Source organism: Microcebus murinus, chromosome 19 (assembly GCF_040939455.1).
Source record: "Microcebus murinus isolate Inina chromosome 19, M.murinus_Inina_mat1.0, whole genome shotgun sequence".
Lineage (NCBI taxonomy): Eukaryota > Metazoa > Chordata > Mammalia > Primates > Cheirogaleidae > Microcebus > Microcebus murinus.
In genome coordinates, this window is record NC_134122.1 from 27,685,134 (window position 1) to 27,710,345 (window position 25,212).

The 25,212-nt window shown below is 39.0% G+C and overlaps 1 protein-coding gene across 1 annotated transcript in view; it reads right to left on the minus strand.

Moving 5' to 3' along the window:
- Nucleotides 1–1,482: 1,482 nt before the first annotated feature.
- The window catches only part of CYP3A5 (cytochrome P450 family 3 subfamily A member 5), a 40,631-nt gene continuing 16,901 nt past the window's right edge, over nucleotides 1,483–25,212 (minus strand). Inside the window, exons 5-13 of the mRNA XM_012759054.3 lie at nucleotides 22,967–23,080; nucleotides 22,616–22,704; nucleotides 21,150–21,298; nucleotides 12,610–12,737; nucleotides 11,545–11,611; nucleotides 9,254–9,414; nucleotides 7,671–7,897; nucleotides 4,997–5,159; nucleotides 1,483–2,393 (exon numbers count right to left, since the gene is read on the minus strand). Of these exons, the coding sequence (XP_012614508.2) occupies nucleotides 2,298–2,393; nucleotides 4,997–5,159; nucleotides 7,671–7,897; nucleotides 9,254–9,414; nucleotides 11,545–11,611; nucleotides 12,610–12,737; nucleotides 21,150–21,298; nucleotides 22,616–22,704; nucleotides 22,967–23,080 (1,194 nt within the window). The 3' untranslated portion in view covers nucleotides 1,483–2,297. The remainder of the gene's footprint in view (nucleotides 2,394–4,996; nucleotides 5,160–7,670; nucleotides 7,898–9,253; nucleotides 9,415–11,544; nucleotides 11,612–12,609; nucleotides 12,738–21,149; nucleotides 21,299–22,615; nucleotides 22,705–22,966; nucleotides 23,081–25,212) is intronic.

The following is a 25,212-nucleotide window of genomic DNA, read 5'->3' on the forward strand; positions in this document are numbered from 1 at the left end:
GACATGATGGCTGAGATCATTAGCCAGCTATTAATAGAATATGTTGCAATTCAAAAAACTCCACTAATGAGGGCACATATCTGATGTTTTTCTACAGCACCACCTTGCTGGCATAATCCTGTTGAATATTAAACAATGCCCTCAACTGAGCACATGAACCTTAGGAAGTTCAGATTATGACCAGGCTACTTTAGGCAGGTTGAGAATATGTGAAATCAGCTCATCCCAGGGACACAGTGGTAAGGTCAACTCTAGTGCCTGCCACTAAATGTCAAGATTTCTTTGACAGCTTCAACTCTATCAGAATATGTACATTGAATAAGAACCTAAAAGGCAGATAGTTGCATGCCCAGGAATTATATTTGCCAAAGAAAAGTCCTGTGGAAGATGGCTGAAACATAATAGGTCCATACCCATTAAATTATCTGTGGGACTTTACTCAACAAAATCTAATGCTGGTAAACTTACTTTAGCAAAGAGAACAGCTATGATTTTTCAAATATTTTTAGAAAGTTAGCAGGGCCTGTAGCATTCTATTATTATGGTATTCTGAGGGGCTGGAACAGGTGGAATCTTTTTTGTTGTTGTTGTTAGACAGTGGCCAGAAATCATATGAAAATATAGAATTCTTAGGTAATATTAAGTACATAAATGAATCTAAAAACCTGTATTTTTGCTTTTAGGCCCACTTTTTATTCTTTTCTAGGATGTAAAAGACAAAGCACAAAAATAATGATGTCTGTGTTAATGGGTGCATAATATATAAAAATGTAATTTGTGAGATCAATAACAAATGGGGGAAGTGCGGAGCTGTAAAAGAGCAGAGGTTTTTAATGTAATTGATGTTAAGTTGTAATCCATTTATAACAGATTAATTATTATAACTTTAGGATGTTTTATGCAATCCCCAGGCAACCACAGAGAAAATTTCTACAGAATATATGCAATAGAAAATGAGAAGAGAATCAAAACATATTACTATGAAATATCAACCAGACACAGTAGAGATAGAAATTAGGGACAAATAAAATCACAATAGTATGTCCTTTCCTATACTTTAAAAATATATCAATTAACGCCCCCAATCAAAAGACACAGATTGCCAGAATGGGTAAAAAAAACATTTGGTATCTGCGGGGGCAACTCCCATCTGTCTGTAATCACCCTCCAGAGCTGATGTCTTTCCTGGGTAAACCAGGCAGAGGCACTGGCTGAGCCGTCCCAGTCAGCAGACCCTTCTGTCCAGGCTGCCCTGACCTACTCCATCCCCAGCATCAGCACAGGACCAAGGTAGCTAGAGTTGGTGATGAGAGGAAGGGAATCACCTGAGGGCCTCCAAGTTCATCCTCCTAGGGTTCTCCAGCTAGCCAGAGAGGAGGTAGGAGCAGAAAGGAAAAGTAAGAACACTGTGCACTGTCTGATACCAGCTGAAACAGATGAGTGCTTTTAGTCTTGCTGCCAAACCGATCAACCAACTGACAATTTCTTATTCAGTGTTTATTGTGCTTAGACATTTGGAAGTGGAAGATGGACAGGAACATCAGGGGAGATGGGATTAAGATATTAAATCACAACTAATAGTATAATAATCAGTAGCTCCTATGAGTGTTACAAAAATTTGTGCTTTAAAAGGTAAAATTAAACCATGAATATTCATTCTAAGCAATGGACAGAGTCACAATGGCTTAACTCTCACCTATGTTAATAATCAAATTGGAGTTTTGAAATAGGCCCACGGAATCAGTAATTATGATTACAAAAAAATTCTTAGTTGCTGGTTCTCAATCACTCAGTCCTATAGATTCTACCTTAATGTGCATGAAGGAATCATATAATAATTTTGTAAAGAAATGTTTATTGATTTTCTCAGTATAATACTTATTATAGAATAGTAGAAATAGAACAGGCGGTACAAATGCCATGATTATAGCCACCACAATATTTCTTACTTACATCAAACATTTCTTGATAAAATTGTTGAGAAATATTTATTTTCTTTTGAGAGTGGAGAGGGAGTCAATGGTACTAAGTGGGGGTGGCTGGAGATTGTCCTATGAAGACCAGAGAATTGGAATTCATGTATGTGGCTTTGGTTTAGTCACCTCCTTTCTATCACACAAGATACATTCTTCCAAAGACACTGAGAGACCACAATGAATGTACAGAATTCCTAGTCATTCATCAAGTGCCCTACGTTAAGCTCTTCTTCATTTCTGCATTTTATTTACAATGTAAATTGGGATCTCTACTGTTCTTGGATGTTTCTAGAAGAACGAAGCAGAAGTCCTTAGGGAAAGTCAGGCTCCACTCATGGTCCCATCTCTTGGCTCAACCTTGAGAACAATAGGTTTTTCTGGTTGAAGAAGTGGCTTTGGGCTTAATTTCAAGGGGATCTGCAACAGTTAAACAAGCATATTGAGAGGCAATAAATGAAGCAAATGAAGAAATGATAGAAGTAAAGTAGAAAAGATATATTAAGGACAATAATGCTTTGCAAATTTATAAAACCTTCTTTTAGCATCATATATCTTGGATTCTGTATACTTATTCTATAAGGTGTGTGAAGATTGGATAGTGAAAGCATTCTTGCATCCATCGTTTAATACAATATTTATTGGGCACCTATTTTGTGCCAGGTCTGAGACAAACTCGTATTGGCTTGAGTTTTTTAAATTAAATTTTATGTAAAATGAATCTTAAAAATTTATTCCAAATTCTTAGGCATTACAGCAAACTATTTTTGAATAGCCATATAAAGGTCATTTTGTATATGTTGAATCTTGCAATGTTCTTGTGAGTAGGTATACACTTTAATCACATAGGCAGTCTTTGAATTCTAGTCAATCCAGTAACCCCTCTCAAGTGAACCCATGCAGTATAATGATGGGAAATTGCCTTTAGAAAGTTTATGCTTTTGTTTTCTAATATCTACTCCAGTTTTTTCAAATGTAATGCAAATGGGGAACTTCTCATGTTCTACAGTGTTTTGATTAATACTTTGGGCACAATTCTCACTGAGTTACTCCTTCTGTAATCGGGGAGCCACCAACAGAGTAACCTCCTTATCCTAGTTAACTGCAGGGCTAACAAATTGTCATGAGGATTGAGAAATGCCAGCCTGTAGATGGCTGGGACCTTGCCTGGGAGTATCTTGCCATCCCAGGCATGCCAGCAGCCAGCTTTCTCTCGGACCTGAGCCGCCTATCTGCACACACTTATTGGACAGCTACACAGCTGCCCTAAAGCCACAAATAAGGCAGAACTGTTTCCATCCTCATCCTCTCCCATGCTAAAAGCCCACATTAGAGGAGGAGTTGCATATGGAATGCATGAGTCTGGAAGTAAGACTTATAGTGCCTTGGTTCATATGAATTAATGACAGTTGTTCTTAAAGGTCTTCAGATGAAACAACCAAGTATTTCTATAACTGCAACACCTTATTCTTTTTAATTTCAAATGGAATAGATATATTTTCCTTGCAGAAAGACACATGGACACACACAGACACAAATGTCATTTGTTAAATTTTAAAATTGAAAAGCTTAAAGTTTGTATCCATGGGATCTAAATAAATTGCAAATCACTCCTTAACAATTTACTGAATATTCACAATGGATAACGTTTTCATCAAGACACCATTCTTATTTTAAGAAAGCAATAAAGTAAGGTGATATAGTTAAGGGATTGGCAAAGGTATTTTTAGATACAGAGAAAATATAGAGAACAAAACTACATGATTAATGACAAGGTATAAAATTAAGTGGTGATAACATCCTGCTGTAACCAAAAAGAGAGCAAAGAGTGGACCCTGGACTAGGTAGGGAAGATTCTTTGGAGGGACTTGGAGTTTGAACTAATACTTAAAATATGAGTAGAAAGAGGAGGACAGTGGGAAGAATATTTATGGAGTTATTAATTGGTTGAAAAGGAGCCAGCCTGGTATGGAGGAGGGCACCTAAAGGGTGAATTCAAACATTCAGGATGGCTGTAGTGTGTGGGACCCTTCATATCTGGCAGAAGTGCCTTAAATCAGTGATTTTCCAACTTGGCTTCAAATGAGAACCAATGGGGGAACTTTTGAAGCCACATTCTGGGTCAGTTATTTTATAATTTCTGAGATGACCCAAGGCAGATTGATTTTTAAAGCTCCCTGGTGATTCCAATGTGGTGCCAGGGGTTGAGACGCAGTGTCACAAGGGAGCTTCTTTAAGTTCGGGAGTAGGAAAGCAACCCTTGAAAGTCATTGTGAGATAATCACTGTGTTGTGAAAAATACTTCCTTATCTTTCTAGTTGATTTTTTTTTTTTTTAGACAGAGTCTCACTCTGTTGCCTGGGCTAGAGTGCTGTGGCATCAGCCTAGCTCACAGCAACCTCAAACTCCTGGGATCAAACGATCCTCCTGCCTCAGCCTCCCAAGTAGCTGGGACTACAGGCATGCACCACCATGCCCAGCTAATTTTTTCTATATATTTTTTAGTTGGCCAATTAATTTCTTTCTGTTTATAGTAGAGAACAGTTTCTCGCTCTTGCTCAGGCTGGTTTCAAACTCCTGACCTTGAGTGATCCTCCCGCCTTGGCCTCCCAGGTTGCTAGAATTACAAGCATGAGCCACCATGCCCGGCCTTTCCAGTTGATTTGAAACTGAATTTAACTCTTGCTGAAGGTGAAAAAGACTGGATATAATTCTTTTTAAAAATTTTTTAAATTGTATTTTTCTTGCCATTGCTAACTGACTATCTTATAGAGACTGGACATACTTATGACATGCTAATCTGCATTGACTTTAGATGATCTTTATAGTTTGGTCTTTATAAAGCCATGTTTTGAACTGCAGAACTGAAGCACCCTTAAAGATCATGGATGGCTCCAAATACAGTATTTGCCCCATAAATAAATTACTAAAAAGATGAACAAGCATATTCTTTTTTAAAAATATTCACTCCACAGTAAAGAAAACTCCCAATAGAACTTTACTTATACAGAAAGTTTACTGACCTGTGTTTCTTTGCAAGGTTTGAAGGAGAAGTTCTGGAGTATTTTGACGAGAGCAAGTTTCATGTTCATGAGAGCAAACCTCATGCCAATGCAGTTTCGGGGCCCATTTCCAAAGGGCAGGTATATGTAAGGATCTATGTTTTCCTTGTTCTTCTTGCTGAACCTGGATCCACAATAGTAGATAAAAAAGTTAATGAGAGAAAAACCGCAAAGGCTATATGTTATGAATTGTGACTTAGACCTTCTGTCCCCACAAAGGGTAGTATACAAAATTCTCCAGTGGGTTAGTCATGGCAATCCTGCTATTGTTATTTTGCTCTGAAAATTGTAAGCTATAGATCCTTTCCATTCTCCTTATCCTACAGGAGCTGTCCATTTTGTTGAGATGAGAAGAGTACTGTTTTAAAAACTTACCTCTAAGTACTAAAATTATATTCCTGGTTGTGGTGTGCTTACACTCTAAAAGGCACATAAGTAATGAGAATTATTAATGGAAAAGTAGTTTCCTGCCTCAAATCGTATTTATGTTGGTCATATTGGTACATTGAGGAAAGAGCAGGAGAAAATATCTAGCACTATTTAAATTGGGCTTCTTTTTCTTTCTCCTCTCCTTTCCTCTGCTTTCTTTTCTTTGTAAATCTCCTTCTCTTCCCTGTCTTCTTTTTCTTCTTTGTTGTCGTCTTCATAGTCCTCCTCCTCCTCTTCACCCTCCTGCTCCTTCTCCTCTTCCTCCTCCTCCTTCTCCACCTCCTCCTCCTCCTCTTGTTTTCCCCCTTATTACCTCTTAATCTTCCCCTCTCTCTCTTTCCACCAAAACAGAATAATATAAGTCAGGTAATTTACATGGGCTTTGATGCTACTCTCCTGTAATATAATCACAGCTTTCCTTGTCTGTCTGTTCCACTAGGCTATAAATTCTTTGAAGGTTAGTCTTGTGTTTTGTTCAAATTGATTCCCCACTTTATGATTATATGAAGAAAAGATGTTGTGGGTTAAGTCATAATGACATTGTGGTGTTGTGTTTCAAAAGGTGTCTTTATATTTTGGAGAGCATTCTGAAAGACTTAAAGGCAATTGCTTTAAAATACCAGGAGTTTGGCAGATGGTTGTGGTGCTGTGTGGATGGGGCAGCTGACACACGTTGATCATTCTTACGTCAGGAGATATGTACATGCAGATGCATTAAAAGCCCTCTATACCCTTGTTTCTATAGAATATACATGCGTATGTGTGCAATGTCCTCCATAATAGATATTGGATATCTCACATCCTGGTCCAGTTCCTCACACTAAGTAAGCACTCACTCTCTATTTGGTGACAGAATGAATCCACGGGGAGTACAGTGAGTGGTCTCCGATTTTTGTGTTTGTGCAGCTAGAGGAGGTTGAATTGTCTGGGGGAAGGTCATGCTGGAGACTCAGACTTGTGGGGGGAGGGGGGAAAGGGCATTTATTGAAACCTTAAAATCTGTACCCCCATCATATGCCGCAATAAAAATAAACAAACAACAACAAAACAACAACAACAACAACAAAGAAACAGAGAATTCTGTAGCTCCAGAAAACAGAGGACTTGGTCAGTTCTGATTACTCTTCCAACACATATGTGCAGACTCCATGCTAGCCCAAGGGATACCACGGCCAACAAGACAAGCTCCCTGCCATCATCAGACTTGTAGTGATGGGTCAATAAAAGTCTAGTTCCCAGGCCTCCTGACTCACTAGCCAGTGCCCTGAAAACTGTATTCCTAAGTTTGCTTACCAATAGAATAGTGAAAAGGCATCAACTGTTTGCCGAGTTCCCAAGCGCAGTCTTGGCGCGGTATTCCCTGAGCAGCCTGCTGGAATGTCTGAGATGTCTAGAGAGCTATGACTGTGCTTTGGAAGAGTCACTGACCACTGACAGTACAAGGGACCTGGCACAGGACTGCAGCCACAGACAGGACCAGGAAGACCTGTGCTGTCCTCTGTCCTCAATGGAGTGGCTCACACCAACATAGGTGAGGACTTCTTAGGTCCTCAGCCTGCACTTTTACAATTACCCTTGAAGAAACAGCAACCAATGTTGGACACAAAGGAATGTAGAAACATTTGTTAATGTTGGTGGTAAATTCAGAGAGATATAGGGAACAGCACTGAAAAGCTGAAAGGACTAAAAAGCCTATACTAACATAAAATAGGAGGGAAATGAATTATGGCAAATCCTACCAAAAATACCATACAGTTAAAAACAATAGTGGATAGTTTATAGTTTACTCTTAAATAAAGTAACAAGCAGTTCAAACCTAAATAAAACATGTTTTGAAATATGTATGCATTATGGAGTGGCTAAATAAAGCAAATTACCATATGCATAAAAACCTAAATAAAACATGATAACACTCTAGTTTTTAAAAAGTTATGTATGCACAGAACAATGTCCATCAGGGTATACATCACATAATTACTGAGTCTTATCTTATGGTGTTTTGACTGTGTGTGGCTATAGTTTTCCTTTTACTAATCTATGGTTTATAAACTTTCACAATTAATACTTTTTTCATACAAAATTTATACAAATAAAAAGACGAGAAAATGACTGTACAACACATGATTATTATGTACACTAAGAGATGTCAGAATGTGCTAGAACCAGCCTGGTTCAGGGTGGGCTCCCTTTCCCAGGGGCCTTGTACCTTTCAGGGCGGAACTCCTCAGGCTCTGGCCAGTACTTTGAGTCTCGGTGAAGGGCATACGTTGGTACCATCACGACTACCCCCTTGGGAATGAACACTCCCTTGATTTCAACGTCTTTCTTACAGACTCTCTCAATTCTTCCGGCAATGGGGAATAATCTGAGAGTTTCATTCACCACCATGTCAAGATACTCCATCTGTACCAGGGCATCATAGGTGGCAGGTGTCTGGGAAGACAAAAAGCCCATATTTTAATAAATTGAGACTTGGAATTAACTGTCAGCACAGTCTATTAAGCATTATTGAAGTGTTAGGGGATCCAAAGAAGCATATTGGCAAAGGAGCTTCACATCCATAAGGCATTTTAGTAAGTATCAAGTGCTTGATCTGCTCTCTGTCCCACGAGACATGTGGAGATGTTACAGATGTGAGAGACCTGTGGTGACATCCCCTACCGAGTGCCTGAAATCCTGAGCATCACCACATAGTGCCTCTTCTTCTCTGATGAGCAAATGTGAAGAAAGGAGGGTGAACATTACATTTCACTACAATATGTCAAAGTCAAAGTCACCTTGCACAAATGAGGCCACATGTGTACCCAGGAGAGGAAAAGAGCATGTAATGAGCAAATCCCCCTCTTCCACGTAAGGCTTTTTAGTTGGAAATCCTGCTTGGTATCTCTTCTGTTTACATATATAAAATGTGGTTAGAAACACTGTAAGAAACTTTATAAATAATTTGAGGATAAATTAGTCTATTTCTAACCCAAACAGGATGAAAGAAGGTGAAGATTGGGAGCTATCAGCATACACAATTTCAATTCTAGTAAAAGTTATAAAGGGGATAGAAATCCCACATTCAGCCCCATCCTCTCTTGCTCAAACAGTCTACTACTTGCTGCTCAAGGGCTTGACTATCAGCTCTAAGAAGGATCCCTTTGCATTCACCTCACTGCCCGACCAGCCCTGACAGCCCCAGGTCTCTTTACAACACAAAGATTCCCAGTGGGGCAGAGATCTGAAAAGAGTGTGGGTGATATGTCACTAACACTTCATCTTGTGTTTGGAGGCAATAGTGTAGAGGTTAAGAGATTCCAAAGGAGCCAGAAACCGTGATTCCTACTTGGCTTCTGCACCACGAGCTCCATGACTGCAGCATGAGACAGGTGTTGGGCACAGCTGGGTCCACCTGCCCAGTGCACCTGAGGCCAGGCACGATCAGACAATAGCCAGACAAGAGCCTGCTAAGCTATCTATGCAGACATGTGAGCAACAAATGCTTATTGTTAGATGCCTAAGGTTTTCTGTTTTTTTTTTTTTTTCCTTATTGTGGTAATAGATGCACGATAATCTGATAATAGATGCACGAGGACCAGCAATGTTTTACAAATGTCTTGTATTTCTGGGAGCAGCATCCATTACCTATATTTCTTCCTTTCTTTTCCTCTTTAGAGCCTTCCTAAATAGTGTCTGTGAAAAAATCAAAGCTGACACATTTGGAAAAACTCCTCCTAGGAAGTGGCGAGCAGGCATTCTTGCAAAGGCTTCACCTCCTCCCTCCCTCTCCATGTACCATCCACTCACCTTATTTGGCAAAGTCCCATCAATCTCCTCCTGCAGTTTCTGCTGGATGTCAGGGTGAGTGGCCAGTTCATACATAATGAAGGAAAGAACACTGCTAGTGGTCTCATAGCCAGCAAAAATGAAGATAATTGACTGGGCTACGAGCTCCAGATCAGACAGAACTGAAAGGAGAGAAAGGATATGTTAGGGTAAAGCAGAACAATGTAGAAGATCACAATTTACAGGAGGAAAAATCCAAGTGAGCCCTCAAATCTCTAGTGAAAAAAGTGGAAAAGTAACTCAGAGTCACACTGGGAGTGGTTTTCATCTGATATCTGTGTTATAGAGCCAGAGCAAGGCTACATTGTATTAACCCAGTTTATCTCAAGATGCATATAATCGTGGCCCATCCTCTCCTCATTATGCCGTCCTCACCAGCAAGACATCTGGGCTATTTCCTGAGAGCATTTCTGTCTAACATACTCAGTGTTGTGAATGTGTCCCTCGGATAAAAGTACTTCAGCTATAAGTAAAATATAGGGTAGCCTTGTGCATCAGGGAAAATTTAAAGTATTTTAGTTACACTAGAGCTTGAACATTTTTCAGAATTTGCAATACTGAGGCTTCAGGGAAAATTGAAGGATCTTTTCTCTGCACATGGTTGAGGGAACTTAAGGGAACAACACTGGGCTACAGATAAGCTGTTGCCACTCCAAGTGTGGTCTGTGGAGCAGTAGCATCAACAGGATCTGGCAGCTTATTAGAAATGTGGATGCTAAAGCCCCACCTAGACCTACAGAATCAGTACCTGAACTTTCAGGAGCTGTGATGTGTGTACTTGAGAAGCATGGCTTTTGCCTTTAAGAGGCATCCGGTACTAGAAGATCTAGGGTGCAGTTTTTCAAAATGGACTATCTTGGGATATACAGAAACTACAGAAAGAGACAAAAAGGTCAAAAGGGTGGTGATTGACCATAGTCTGATTAATGGCACTAAAATAAGCAGAAGTCTTTATGATAACAGGTTGGCCTCCTCCTTGATTGTTTCTCTGGAGAGAAGCAGAGCACAGTCAGGGTTTGGACTGTTTAACTGGGACTGAATTAGGACCTTTATATACCCAAACTACTGAAATTCATACAATGCCCACCACAACCATGTAATTCATTACTACAAATAATACAAAATCAGTGTGAGACGTGTCTGCACAGTTGTGATTTTCCATTGATAGTTCTGTGATGGGGTAAATTCAACTATCAAATTTTAATGCAGATTTTAATACATTTTTAGCATCAACCCCATGAAACTGAATTGAATTTGTTATAATCTCAATGTTTAGAGCTCTGCTGCTCAATGAGATGAGATAATCACTACATACATGTACCTGTTTAAACTTAAATTTGAATTAATTAAAATTAAATACATGTTAAAATTCTTCTTGAATGCCTGTAGCCACATGTTCAGTGCCCGGTAGCCCCATGAGTTCCATGGCTACTGTATAGAACAGGGGAATGATAGATTATTTCCCTCATCACAGAAAGTTGTATTGGGATAGATAGATTGAAGATAGATAGGTAGATAATGGATAGACAGATGATAGAATAAATGTACACATAGACACATGTACAGTAGTGTGCTGGAGCAAGTCCCTCCTTGCTCTAAAGAACAATTGTTAAATATTCAGGACTTTTGTGAGATGGTTGTTAAAGTTTTGAAGCTTCAAACTGACTATGATCCTTATTTTGCCATCATCATAGTTATTATAATTTGAGTCAGAACCATCCATGGATGGTGAAACTAGTTGGTGAAGGGTCAGGAGGAATAGGACATTTACATAGTCTAAAATGTTTCTCCATAGGTTACTTACTCATTATGAAGGGAAAAATAAACCTCTACAGTAGATTGAGCTTGTGAACACACTTTCATCAAGTATTCCTAGTTAAAATCACCCTTGCTTGGCCAGTGTGGCTCCTGATTTACATGTCAGATGTAAATTTCTTGGCAGATGTTCTGACTCAGTGGATCTGGAGGAGGCTGAGAACCTGCATTTGTTCTGGTGTAGGTGATCCACAGACCCCTGCTCGACTTTGAGGCATGAGAGGAATGTTCAGGGCTGCCCTTCTTGCTGTCAACATGGCTATTCTTTTGTGCTTCTAGAAGGTTCATCAAGCCACCCTGTCTAATATTTGAATGAGTGTCATTGTGCAGTATGGCAGAAATTCTCCTCTTCCTGAAAAGCTTTCTGTACATTTTCAGAACAAGCCCCTCCCTCTGGGTTTCCTCATCAGGAGTTCCCAGAAGTCCTCCTTGCTTACCTTTATGGGACTGAGTTTCTTTTGAATTCTGGGAGTCGATCATCAGCTGAAGGAAATCTACTCGGTGCTGGAAGCAGAAAGAGAAATTTCAGTGACAGAAAGTGACCCGTGAGGTCAGAAATACATTAGGAGTGCAGTCTTTAACCTCCCTTCTGAGAATATGGGCCCCTGAAGTCCAGAGTCTGTTTCCCTGGGAGAATTCCAGCTATTACGTGCAACTGCTTTTTGGTCTTTGCCCTCCCTTATCCTTTGCTTCTCTGGCTTTTGGACACTGTTTCCTGGCCAAAGAGTGGCCTGATCCTTTTCCCATCACACCTACTTTCTCAGAACTTAAGTTCTTTTTGTTCTGAGGCCTTCATTCTGAACTAATGGTCTCATAGATTAATTTTCTGACATTTTCAGAGCTCCTTTGCAGTTTTTTTGTGGTAGCATCTTCAACTGCCCCACCTTCCCGGGACTCTATACAATCTTAAGTGAAATCTATGTACAGAGTTCCGCCTCTGTGACCTGCAGACATCCTTGGTCTGGTCTGGAGCCCTCATGATGGCAAAGCTGGGTTAGGCAGGTTGCATCCCCAAAGCCCAGAGAAGACCTCAGCTCACCTCAGCCATTGAGCATGCTCATATTTAACATATGCTACACTAAACAGGTATCCAGAGAGGGCTTTCCATGGGAGAATGTCTAAAATAACTTGAAATGATTCTTTACCAGTCTATGATGGTGGGCAATTAAAATAGCACTAAAATCATTGTTAAAGACTAATCGTTTTCCTCTGACAATTCATTGAAGTCAAGGAAAGTGGTTAAGTTTTTTCTCACCAACATTTATACTATGACATACTAATCACTGTGCCTGGTATTAAATTTTAAAAGCAGTCTTCCTCACTCATTCTTATATCTGCATCCCGTCCCCCACCGTCTTCATTCCTGCAAAATGAATTCTTTTGTTCTTTCCTTAAGTTTTCTGTTCTCCTTTAAAAATACACTTAAATGCTCAAACTATAAAAATATGATTTCCCAAATTATCAAAAAGTGAACATCTTCTGTAACCACCACCAGATTTTACCTTTTGTTTATCTTGGAGGCGACTTTCTTTCATCCTTTTTACAGAGTTTTTAAAAAAGTTTGTAACATCTTTTGGAAACACAGAAACATTCAATGCTTCAAAAATTGGGGTAAAAAATGGAAAGAGTGCTGTAGGGGATAAAAAAGAAAACCATCATGAAAACATAAAATTTATCTGGAGGAATTATAATTTTCCCTACTACGAGTGTGTAAAGTAATAGACTTCAGAATTCTCAGGCAGGAACCATTCCCTTACGACCTTTGCTCATCTTCTAGGCCAATGGCTGATCAATGGAACATCCACACTTATGGGCCACCATTATCGCTGTGAGATCAGTGACCTCTTCTGTATTTTGGGTAGCAGGATTAAGTTAACAGGATTAAAATCCCTGACCTCTTGGTCCTTATACAAGATTATGGTCTGCTGCTTTAATTAATTGTGCTTTTCATGAAATAGTAGTTGTGAGAGAAATAATATATCCTATGTCCTTCATCTACTGTGGGATGAAAGTAGAAATCAGTAACTAAAAGAAATTTGGGAATCTCAGAAGTATGTGGAAAGTAAATAATGCACTTCTAAATAACCAATGGATCAAAGTAGAATCAAAAGGGCAATTAGAAATTGTTTTGTGATGATTCAAAATGGTGACATGATATGCCCAAACTTATGGGATATAAGGAAAGCAGTGCTCACTGGAAAATTTATAGCTTAACATGTCTAAAGTTATGAAGAAAGATCTGAAATCAATAATCTAAATTTGCACCATAAAGTAGTAAAAAAGGAAGAATAAAAAAATAAATATAATTTGAGCAGTCAGAAAAACTATAAGAATAACTGAAGGATATAGTAATGACACAGACACTTAAAACAATAGAGAAGAGAAAAATAGATAAAACCAAAAATGGTACTTTGAATTATGTCATCAAAATGAGCAAACCTTTAGCTAGATTGACCAAAAAAAAGGAGAGACAACTCATCTTAATAGTCTCAGAAATGAAAGAATGGAATTGACTACTCACATGAACAAAATTATATAAAGAGGAAAGAAATGAAAACTAGAATAAAAAATAGAGAAATATCGTTGAAATCATTTGTAGGAAGTGTCCAGAGCAGGCACATCTAGATACACAAAAAATAAATTAGTGATTGTGTACAGCAATGGGGTTGAGGGCTTGCTGATAGCTAAAATTACAAGAATCTATAATTCAACAAGAAGACATAATAATTTTAAATATTTACACATCCAATGCAGTTGTCCCCAGATTCCTGAAGCAAATCCTACTTGATCTAAACAAAATGATATACAACAATACTATAATAGCAGTGGACTTCAACACCCCACCAAAAACAGAACAGATCATTGAAACAGGAAGTAAACAAAAAACAATGGACTGAAATAGAATTCTAGATTAAATGGGCCTCACAGACATTTACAGAACTTTCTACCTAAAGACCACTGAACATACATTCTTCTTATCAGCTCATGGGACATTCCCTAAGATTGACCACAACCTAGGCCAGAAAACACTTTTCAACAGATTTAAAAACTAGAAATTATATGGTATATCTTCTCAGACCACAGTGGAATAAAATTAGAAATCAATTTTAATAGAGACACTCATCTCTACACAAAGTCATGGAAACAAAGCAACCTAGTGCTGAAAGATTATTGGGTCAAGAAGGAAATTAAGATGGAAATCAAAATATTCTTTGAACTAAATGATAAAGGGAACACATGTTGTTGAAATCTGTGGGACATGGCTAAAGGAGCCCTGAGAAGAAAATTGACAGCCTTAAATGCCTACACCCAAAATATAGAAAGATCATGAAACAAAAATCTAATGAATTTACTCAAAGAACTGGAAAAAGAAGAAAAAAACAATCTCATACCAAGCAGAAGAAAAGAAACAACCATGATCAGAACTAATTAAAATTGATATCAAAACAACTATGTGAAAGATTAATGAAAGAAGCTGGTTCTTTGAAAAGATAAATATAATTGACATGCCTCTTGCTAGATTAAGCAGAAGCAGAAAAGAAATGACTCTAGTAAACTCAATTAGGAATGAAAAAGGAGAAATTACAACTGATATCACAGAAATATAAGATATCATCCCTGAATACTATAAAAATCTCTATGCACATAAACTTGAAAATGTAGAAGAAATAGACAAATTCTTAGAAAGGCACAGCCTCCCTAGGCTTAATCAGGAAGAAATAGAACTCCTGAACAGACCAATATCAAGTACTGAAATTAAAGCAGCAATAAAATCCTTTCTAAAAAAAGTAGTCCTGGACCAGATGGTTTCACACCCAAATTCTACCAGACTTACAAAGAAGAACTGGTGCCTAGCCTACATAAATTATTCCACAATGTTGAGAGAGAAGGAATCCTCCCCAACATGTTTTACAAAGGCAAGATCACTGTGACCCCAAAACCAGAAAAGGAGTCAACAAAAAAAGAAAACTACAGACCAATATTCCTTATAAACAGAGATGCAAAATCCTCCATAAAATCCTATCAAATTGAATTTAGCTGTTCAACAGAAAAATAATCCATCATGACCAAATGGGCTTCAAATCAGAGTTGCAGGTATGGCTCAATATATACAAATCTATAAATGTAATTCACCACATATACATTAGTAAAAGTAAAGATGATATGATCTTCTCAATAGATGCAGAAAAAGCATTCTACAAAATTCACCACCCTTTTATGATAAGAAAACTTAAAATAGGCATAGGCAGGACTTACCTCAAAATGATAAAAGCCATATATGACAAACCCACCACCAACATCATACTGAATTGGGGAAAAATGAAAGCATTCCTGCTCAGAACTTGAACCAGACCAGGCTGTTCTCTGTCACCACTTCTATTCAACATTGTGCTGGAAATCTTAGCCAGACAAGAGGAGGAAATCAAGGCCATCCAAATGGAAGCAGAAGAGGTCAAACTAGTCATCTTTGCTGATGATATAATCTTATATTTAGAAAGCCCCAAAGATTCTGCCAAAAGACTACTGGAATTGATAAAGAAGTTCAACAAAGTGTCAGATTAGAAAAGAAATGTAAGCAAATTAGTAGCATTTATATACACTAACGACACTCAAACTGAGTAACAAATCAAAGACTCAATACCTTTCACAATACTAACAAAGAAAATAAAATACACAGGAATATATTTAACTAGGGAGGTGACAGACCTGTACAGGGAAAGCTACGAAACACTAGGGAAGGAAATAGGAGAGAATGTAAAGAGATGGAAAACCATACCATGCTCATGGATTGGCAGAATCAACATTGTTAAAATGTCTATACTACCCCAAGTGATCTGTGGTTTTGATGCAATCCCTATTAAACTACCAACATCATTTTTCAGAGATCTAGAAAAAATAATTATATGCTTTGTATGAAACCAGAGAAGACCCCATATCACTAAAGCAACCTTAAACAAAAAGAAAAAAATTAGAGGCATCAATTTACCAGGCTATAGTAATCAAAACAGTATGGCACTTGCACAAGAACAGAGACAAAGACCTATTGGAACAGGGCTGAACACTGAGACATAAAACCATGCTCATTATAGCCATCTAATCTTTGACAAATAAAACAACAACTTACATTGGGGAAAAGAATGCCTATTCAATAAATGGTCCTGAGAAAATTGGATAGCCACATATAGAACACTGAAACAGGATCCACACCTCTCACCACTCACAAAAATCAACTCATGATGGATAACAGACTTAAACCTAAGGCATGAAACTATATGAATTCTAGAAGAAAATATTATGATAACTCTTAGACACATTGGCCTAGGGAAAGAATTTATGAGGAAAATCCCAAATCAATCAGAGCATCAACAAAAACCAATCAATGGGACCTGATGAAATTAGAAATTTCTGCACAGCCATAGAAGCTATCAGTAGAGTGAACAGATAACCTACGAGGGAAAATATCTGCATGCTATCCATATGATAAAGTGTTGAAAACTAGAATCTCTATAGAACTTAGGTAAATCAGCAAGTAAAACTAAAACAATCCCATTAAAAAGTGGGCAAAGGGTTTCATCTCTGGAATCTCAGTCCTGTTCCAAAGATTGATGCCTCTGTTCTTGTGCCAGTACCAGGCTAATTTAATTATTATTGTCTTATGGTACAGCTTGAAGTCAGGAAGATGGATGCCTACCAATTTGTTCTTTTTACTTAAGATTGCTTTGGCTATACTAGGTCTTTTCTGGTTCCATACAAAGTGAAGAATTATTTTTTCTAGATCTGTAAAGAATGATGATGGTACTTTGATGGGGATTGCATTAATTCTGTAGATCACTTTAGGTAACACATTTTAATGATATTGATCCTACCAATCCATGAACAAGGTAGATTTTTCTATCTGTTTACATCTTCTACAATTTCTTTTTTTAGTGTTTCATAGTTTTCCTTATATAAGTCTTTCATATCTTTCATTAAATATATTCTTAGATATTTAATTTTCTTTGGGGCTATAGTAAAAGGTATTGCATTTTTGATTTGAGTTTCGGCTTGACTGTTATTGGCGTTTTGAATGGCTCTAATTTGTGTATATTGATTTTGTAACCTGAGACTTTACCGAATTCATTTATTAAATCTAAGAGTTTCATGGATGAACCCATGGGGTTTTCTAGACATAATATCATATTATTGGCGAAGAGCGAGAGTTTGATCTCATCTGCCCCCACTTGGATGCCCTTAATACCCCTCTCTTGCCTGATTGCTATAGCTAGGACTTCGAGTTCTATGTTGAAAAGAAGAGGAGATAGTGGGCATCCTTGCCTAGTTCCAGTTTGAAGTGGAAATGGTTTCAATTTTTCCCCATTCAGTATGATATTGGCTGTGGGTTTGTCATAAATGGACTTGATAATTTTTTTTTTTTTTGAGACAGAGTCTCACTGTGTTGCTCAGGCTAGAGTGCTGTGGCATCAGTCTAGCTCACAGCAACCTCAAAGTCCTGGGCTCAAGCAATCCTTCTGTCTCAGCCTCCCGAGTAGCTGGGACTACAGGCATGTGCCACTATGTCCAGCTAATTTTTTCTATATATATATATTTTTAGTTGGCCAATAAATTTCTTTCTATTTTTTTTAGTAGAGACAGGGTCTCACTCTTGCTCAGAGCTGGTTTCAAACTCCTGACCTTCAGTGATCCTCCTGCCTCGGCCTCCCAGAGTGCTAGGATTACAGTCATAAGACACCATGCCTGGCCTGGGCTTGATAATTTTAAGGTATGAGCCACCTATGCCTATTTTGTTGAGAGTTTTTATCATAAAGGTGTGTTGGACTTTGTCAAATGCTTTTTCTGCATCTATTGAGAGAATCATACATTGGGGAAAAGAATATCTTTTCAATAAATGGTGCTGGGAAAACTGGATAGCTATATGCAGATGAATAAATCATGATCCCTACCTCTCAACTCTCACAAAAATCCACTCAAGATGGATAACAGACTTAAACCTAAGGCATGGAACCTTAAGAATCCTAGAGAAAGATGATCAGAAGACCCTTTCAGACATCGGCCTAGGCAAAGAATTTTTGAAGAAGACCCCCAAAGCAATCACCGCAGCAACAAAAATAAACAAATGCGATTTGATAAAATTAAAAAGCTTCTGCACAGCCAAGGATACTATCATTAGAACAAATAGGATACTATCACAGCCAAGGATACTATCATTAGAGCAAAACCTACATAATGGGAGAAAATATTTGCTGTCTACACTTCCGATAAAGGTCTGATAACTAGAATCTATCTAGAACGTGAAAGAATTAACAAGAAAAAGTCAAACAACCCCATCAAGAAATGAGCAATGGAAATGCACAGAAACTTTTCCAAAGAAGATAGAATAATGGCCAGCAAACATATAAAAAATGCTCAACATCTCTAATCATTAGAGAAATGCAAATCAAAACCACAATGAGATATTACCTAACCACAGTGAGATTGGCCTGTATCAAATAATTCTAAAACAACCAATGCTGGCGAGGATATGGAGAGACAGGAACACTCTTACACTGTTAGTGGGACTGCAAATTAGTGCAATCTTTGTGGAAAAGAATTTGGAGATACCTCAAAGAGCTAAAAACAGAAATACCATTCAACCCAGCAAGAGCTTTATTAGGCATCTACCCAAAAGAGCATAAAACATTCTATCATAAAGACATCTGCACCCGAATGTTTATGGCAGCACAATTCACTATTGCAAGGATGTGGAAACAACCCAGGTGGCCATTAATTCATTAGTAGATTATTAAAATTTGGTATATGTTTATAATAGAATATTACTCAATTTAAAGAAATGACAGTGAGCTAGCAGAGCTAGCACCGCTCATATTATCCTGGATTAAGCTTAAGCCCATTATCCAAAGTGAGGCGACACAAGATTGGAAGAATGGGCTCCACATGTACTTGCCATCAAATTGGTACTGACTGATTAACACTATGATGCTCAAATGGTGGTGGTGTTCACCAAGGATTCAGGGTTTGGGGGAGTAGACCAATAAATATCTGAGGGATGTGGTGAGCCTTGTGGAAGGGAAGGGCATACCTTTAACCCTTGATAGGGAGAGGCAAAGATATAAAATGCAACCAAAATGTTTGTACTTTCATTTTCTTTAAATAAATAAACCAAACCAAACCAAACCAAAACAAACCAAAACAAAACAAAACAAAACAAAAATGGGCAAAGATCATGAACAGAAACTTTTCAAAAGAAGATAGACTAATGGGCAAGGAACATAGGAAAACATGCTCAATATCTCTACTCATCAGGGAAATGTAAATAAAAACCACAATGAGGTATCACTTAACTCAAGTGAGAATGGCTTTTAGCAAAAATTCTGAAAACAGGCTAGGCGCAGTGGCTCACGCCTTTAATCCTAGCACTCTGGGAGGCCAAGGTTGGGGGATTCCTTGAGGTCAGGAGTTCAAGATCAACCTGAGCAAGAGCGAGACCCCGTCTCTACCATAAATAGAAAGAAATTAGCCAGGTACGGTGGCATGTGCCTATAGTCTTAGCTACCCGGGAGGCTGAGGCAGGAGGATCACTTGAGACCAGGAGTTTGAGGTTGCTGTGAGCTAGGCTGACGCCATGGCACTCACTCTAGCCCAGGCAAGAGAGTGACACTCTGTCACAAAAAAAGAGAAAAGAAAAAAAGTCCGAAAACAACAAATGTTGATATGGATGTGGAGAGATAAGAACACTCATACAGTGCTGGTGGGACTGCAAACTAGTACTACTTCTATTGAAAGTAATATAGGCCGGGCATGGTGGCTCACACCTGTAATCCTAGCACTCTGGGAGGCTGAGGTGTGAGGATCGCTCAAGGTCAGGACTTGAAGACCAGCCTGAGCAAGAGTGAGACCCAGTCGCTACTAAAAATAGAAATAAATAGGCTGGAAAACTAAAACTATGTAGAAAAATTAGCCAGGCATAGTGGCACATGTCTGTAGTCGCAGGCATTCAGGAGGCTAAGGCAGAAGGATTGCTTGAGCCCAGAAGTTTGAGGTTGCTCTGAGCTAGCCTGACGTCATGGCACTCTATCCCAGGCGACAGAACAAGACTCTGTCTAACAAAGAAAGAAAGAAAGAAAGAAAGAAAGAAAGAAAGAAAGAAAGAAAGAAAGAAAGAAAGAAAGAAAGAAAGAAAGAAAGAAAGAAAGAAAGAAAGAAAGAAAGAAAGGAAGGAAGAAAGGAAGAAAGAAGAAAAATATAGAGATACCTCAAAGAACTAAAAGACTAAAAGTAGAACTAGTATTTGATCCAGGAATCCCACTACTGGGCATCTAACCTAAGGAAACAAAGACATTATATAAGAATGACATCTGCATTCAAATGTTTACAGCAGCTCAATTGACAATTGCAAATATGTATAAACAACCCACGTGCCCATTAATACATGAGTGGATTAATAAAATGCGGTATATGTATATCATGGGTTCTACCCAGCCCCCCAAAACAAAGGTGAACTAACACCTCTTTTATTATCCTGGATGGAGCTGGAGCCCATTCTCTGAAGTGAAGTGTTACAAGAATGGAAAAACAAACACCACATATACTCACCACAAAATTGGTACTAATTGATCAACACTTATGTGCACTTATTGAAGTAATATTCATTGGGTGTCAGGCAGGTGGGAAGGGGAGGTGGAGATGGGCATATTCACACTAATGGGTAAGGTACACACTGTCTGGGTGATGGACATATGTGTAGCTCTGACTTGGGTGGTACCAAGGCAATATATGTAACCTAAATTTTATAGCCCCATAATATTCCAAAATAAAGAGAAGAAAGATAAAAAAACAGTGTAATGTTAAGAAAGTAAAAAAAAATACAGGTACCTGAGTTGATGAAAATATTCTAAAGTTGACAATGGTGATGATTATACATATGTTTGAATGTATTATCAAACATCGAAATGTCCATTTTAAGCGTGTAGATTATATGGTATTTGAATTATGTCTCAATAAAGTAGTTATTTTAAAAAGGAGGGAGAAATAATAGTCCACATACTTATTATGAGAAAGAATGGATCTAAGAAATCAAATTTTAAAAGCTTCTTGGTCTTTTCCACAAAGGGATCTTGTGGGTTGTTGAGGGAATCGATGTTCACTCCAAATGATGTGCCCGTGATGACATCCATGCTGTAGGCCCCAAAGATGCTGAGTAGAAAAAGACATGGAAGATTGAAATGAGCACTGCTTCACCATTCTCCTAGTGCACATGCAGCAAGATGTGTGTGTCAATCCGTGTGAACTGTCAGCAGATGTCAAGAACCATATCCTTGAAGAAGTAGCTGCTGGATCATCTCCGATCCCACTCACTCCTGATGTGATTATCAAGTGCCAGTGATGCAGCTGCCCTGTGCTGGGTGTGATGGAGACACTAAGTCAAGATAGACCTACCTCTGAGCTCAAGGAGCTCAGGCACAGGGGGACAGAGACCCAAAGTCAGACAAACTACAGGAGAGTGTGTTGAGTGTGGATGACAACAGGGGTGTAAGCACCATGCTTCACCAGGACAAGAGTGGAATAACAAACTCTTCCTAGGGACTCAAGAAAGGAGACATTGCCTCAGTAGAGAGTCTATACCAAGATCTGATTGATCTTTAGCACATTACAGAACAGCAAGACGCTGTTCTGAGTCACCATGAACATCTTCTCTCCTCTACACTCTCTACTAAGGCTCCTGACAGGCCCATTTACCCCAACTCCTATGATCGGGGATTGGCCTGTGGGTAGGAGCATTTCTGTAAAAGGTGAGAACTGAGAATGTTCCTAGGTAAAAACATATTAGATAGCAAAATAGTAGATCCCACTAAAATTGATTGAGTGGGCGTCCTATTATTGAGTGAGCACATGTCCCCGATCTGTGTAGGACAGGCTCAGCGTACACCTCTCTTTCTGCATAATTCAGAAATATGTCAGTTTAGACATTAAATGACAGGATTGCTCTAAACTTATCCTTTACAGGGCCCTCTCTCTTTTGAGATTGAAGAAAAGAGAAGTGGTGGGAAAGTTTAATATTTAGTATTTCATGGTTTCCTCAGTAAAATATGAAGGGATTGAAGTTCTCCCAAGTTTTCCATTGTTAACCTTCTGCTCTGTCCCTGCCAGCCCTCAGGTACCAAGCCACGTGACCTCCCTGCATTCCATATCCTCTGTGCCCAAAACTTTGGTACAATCATGTTTCTTCTTTCTAAGCTATGTATTTTTGTCTTCTAGAATATCTAAAGAACAATTCATCAGATTAATTACTCATGGCTGTTTTGCACATTGGAGAAGACCCTTCCCCATTTCTGCTGCCCTGCCTTCTCATGCAATCTGCCCCACTCCTGAAGGGCCCATTGGAGCTGTAACACCACACTCCTGCTTCTGTATGCTCACAGGAATAACTTAACAGTGGGAACATCAGCTCTGAGGCAGGCAGCTAGACAGTTTCATGACAGCTCAGAACCCTGAGACTGTGCTCCTACTTACTCTTTCAAGGTGACCATCTTGCCTTTCTCTGCTTCCTGCTTCAGGTTTCTCACCAACACATCTGCATACTGGCTTATGATGGGGAACATCTAAACACAAAACACAACACCAAAAATAGTTAAATCTGTACACTCAAGTCCCAGAAGGACATGGCTTTCCCTAGCATGGAGTAGTTAGTGATATTTTATAATGAATTTTACAATGTCTCTTCTGGACATAAAGATAAAAGGCCAGTTTTAGGAAGTTCAAACTTAGTGGACTACCTCCTGGAAAGGGACCATAATGTTACTTTCTCTTTGTTCCCAGATTCATACTTTCAGTTTCTAAGTAGAAGTCCTTGTATTTTCTTACCTCCTTCAGTTTTCCGCTGGTGAAGGTTGGAGACAGCAGCGCTCGTATTCTCTTCCATTCTTCATCTTCAGATATAGAGATGGCACTTTTCATAAATCCCACTGGACCAAAAGCCTGGAGTTCAAATCAAAAACTTTATAAATTTTAAAGATCTCCACAGATGTAAAAATGTGTTATATAGACCATCACTTATTTAACAAATGTTAATTGACTGTCTCCCTGATGGCAGAACGCATGCTAGGTGCTCAATGTATTATAGATTTATTTCAAATGCCTACCCTCTTTTGAGTCTGTGTGTGTGTGTGTGTGTGTGTGTGTGTGTGTGTGTGTCTGAGGTCACCCAGCCGCCTGGTGTGGTTTCCAGTCTCTACTTCTGAGTCTCCTTTTAAATGCAAATGACCCCCTAGTGGGTAACCTTTTCTTACAGAATAATAGAAGGAAACAAGATCTGTGCCTCCTCCAGGGCTGTGCAGAGAAAAGAGTGACTGGTTACAGTTCACCAGGTGGCCTTGGCAGACTGTGGGTTGCTTGAGACTACTTGTATCTTTACTTACAGCATAGCATGAACTACTTGAAAAAGGAATACCTTGGGGGTAGTAATTTTTTTTAAATTGTAGATAATACATAAAAGATTATGAATCTATTTTGAAGAAATAATACAATTAGCTGAAAATCCTTTTTTTTTTTTTTTTTTTTTTTTTTTTGAGACAGAGTCTCGCTTTGTTGTCCAGGCTAGAGTGAGTGCCGTGGCGTCAGCCTAGCTCACAGCAACCTCAGACTCCTGGGCTTGAGTGATCCTTCTGCCTCAGCCTCCCGAGTAGCTGGGACTACAGGCATGCGCCACCATGCCCGGCTAATTTTTTATATATATATCAGTTGGCCAATTAATTTCTTTCTATTTATAGTAGAGACGGGGTCTCGCTCTTGCTCAGGCTGGTTTTGAACTCCTGACCTTGAGCAATCCGCCCGCCTCGGCCTCCCAAGAGCTAGGATTACAGGCGTGAGCCACAGCGCCCGGCCTGAAAATCCTTTTATCTTAACTTTTTTCACAGGGGTACAGGAAAAAGAAGGAGATAATTTTATTTCCTAATTTGGGAATTGCTAGAAGTCCTCTTGAAAAATAAATAAAGTGGTAGGTGTGAATCTACATACTGTTCAGACTTACTGTACAGCTACTGTAGCCAAGACAGTGTGGTACTGGATGAGGGAGGCACAGCGATCAACGGAACAGAATAGAGAATGAGAAATAGACACACACAAAGAGGCCCAACTGATTTTTGACAAATGTGCAAAAAGCAATTCAATGGAGTGAGGACAGCCTTTCCAAAATGGTGTTGGAACAGTTGGACAGCCACAGGCCACAATAAATGGACCTTGACCTAAACCTCATGCTTTACACAAAAATTTGCAGAAAAATGGATCATAGATATAACTGTAAAGCATGCAACTATAAAACCTTTAGAAAAGACAACAACAATATAGGAGGGCTGATGAAGAACTTTCAGACTTGACATGAAAAGCACAATGCATAAACAGAAAAATTGATGAACTGGCCTACTCAAGGTTAAAAAATGTTTACTCTGATACTGGCCCTGTTAAGAGAAAGAGACAAGTGACACATCATGACTGTAGAAGAGGAGCAGCAGTGAGCGTCATGGGGATGGAGGAGTTCTGTGTCATCATCGTGCTGGTGGTTACACAAATCTACCGTGTTTCCCCAAAAATAAGACAGGGTCTTATATTTATTTTCCTCAATAAGATACCCTAGGGCTTATTTTTGGGGGATGTGTTATTTTTTTTTTAAGTATGGTACAACAATCTACATTTATTCAAGTATAGTTAAGTCATCTTCTTCTGGAACATCATCATAACTTTCCAAACCCCGAATTCCATCCTGAATTTCTTGCGCCTCTATTTCCTTTAGAACCATTGGCTCCAATCTCTCATGTCGAGGAATAGAGCTCTCATTAAATGAGCAGGGCTGGCTTATTTATCAGCGATCCAGTGAGCACTGGGTCCAATCTGCACAGTGAGGCAGAAATGACCTCTCTGGGCTCAGTAGGAGACTGCCTGCTGAAGCTTTTCCCCTATCCCCTGGTGTTTGTGGGGGTGAGAGAGGCCCACATTGCTGAGTAAAATGGCAGCCACAGCTTTCCTTCTTCCCCCTGGGGACACACAATACCTAAAGGAGAGCGTCCTGCTCCTCACTTCACTGAGGAGACTTTCCCCTCAAAGCCTCAGCTTGC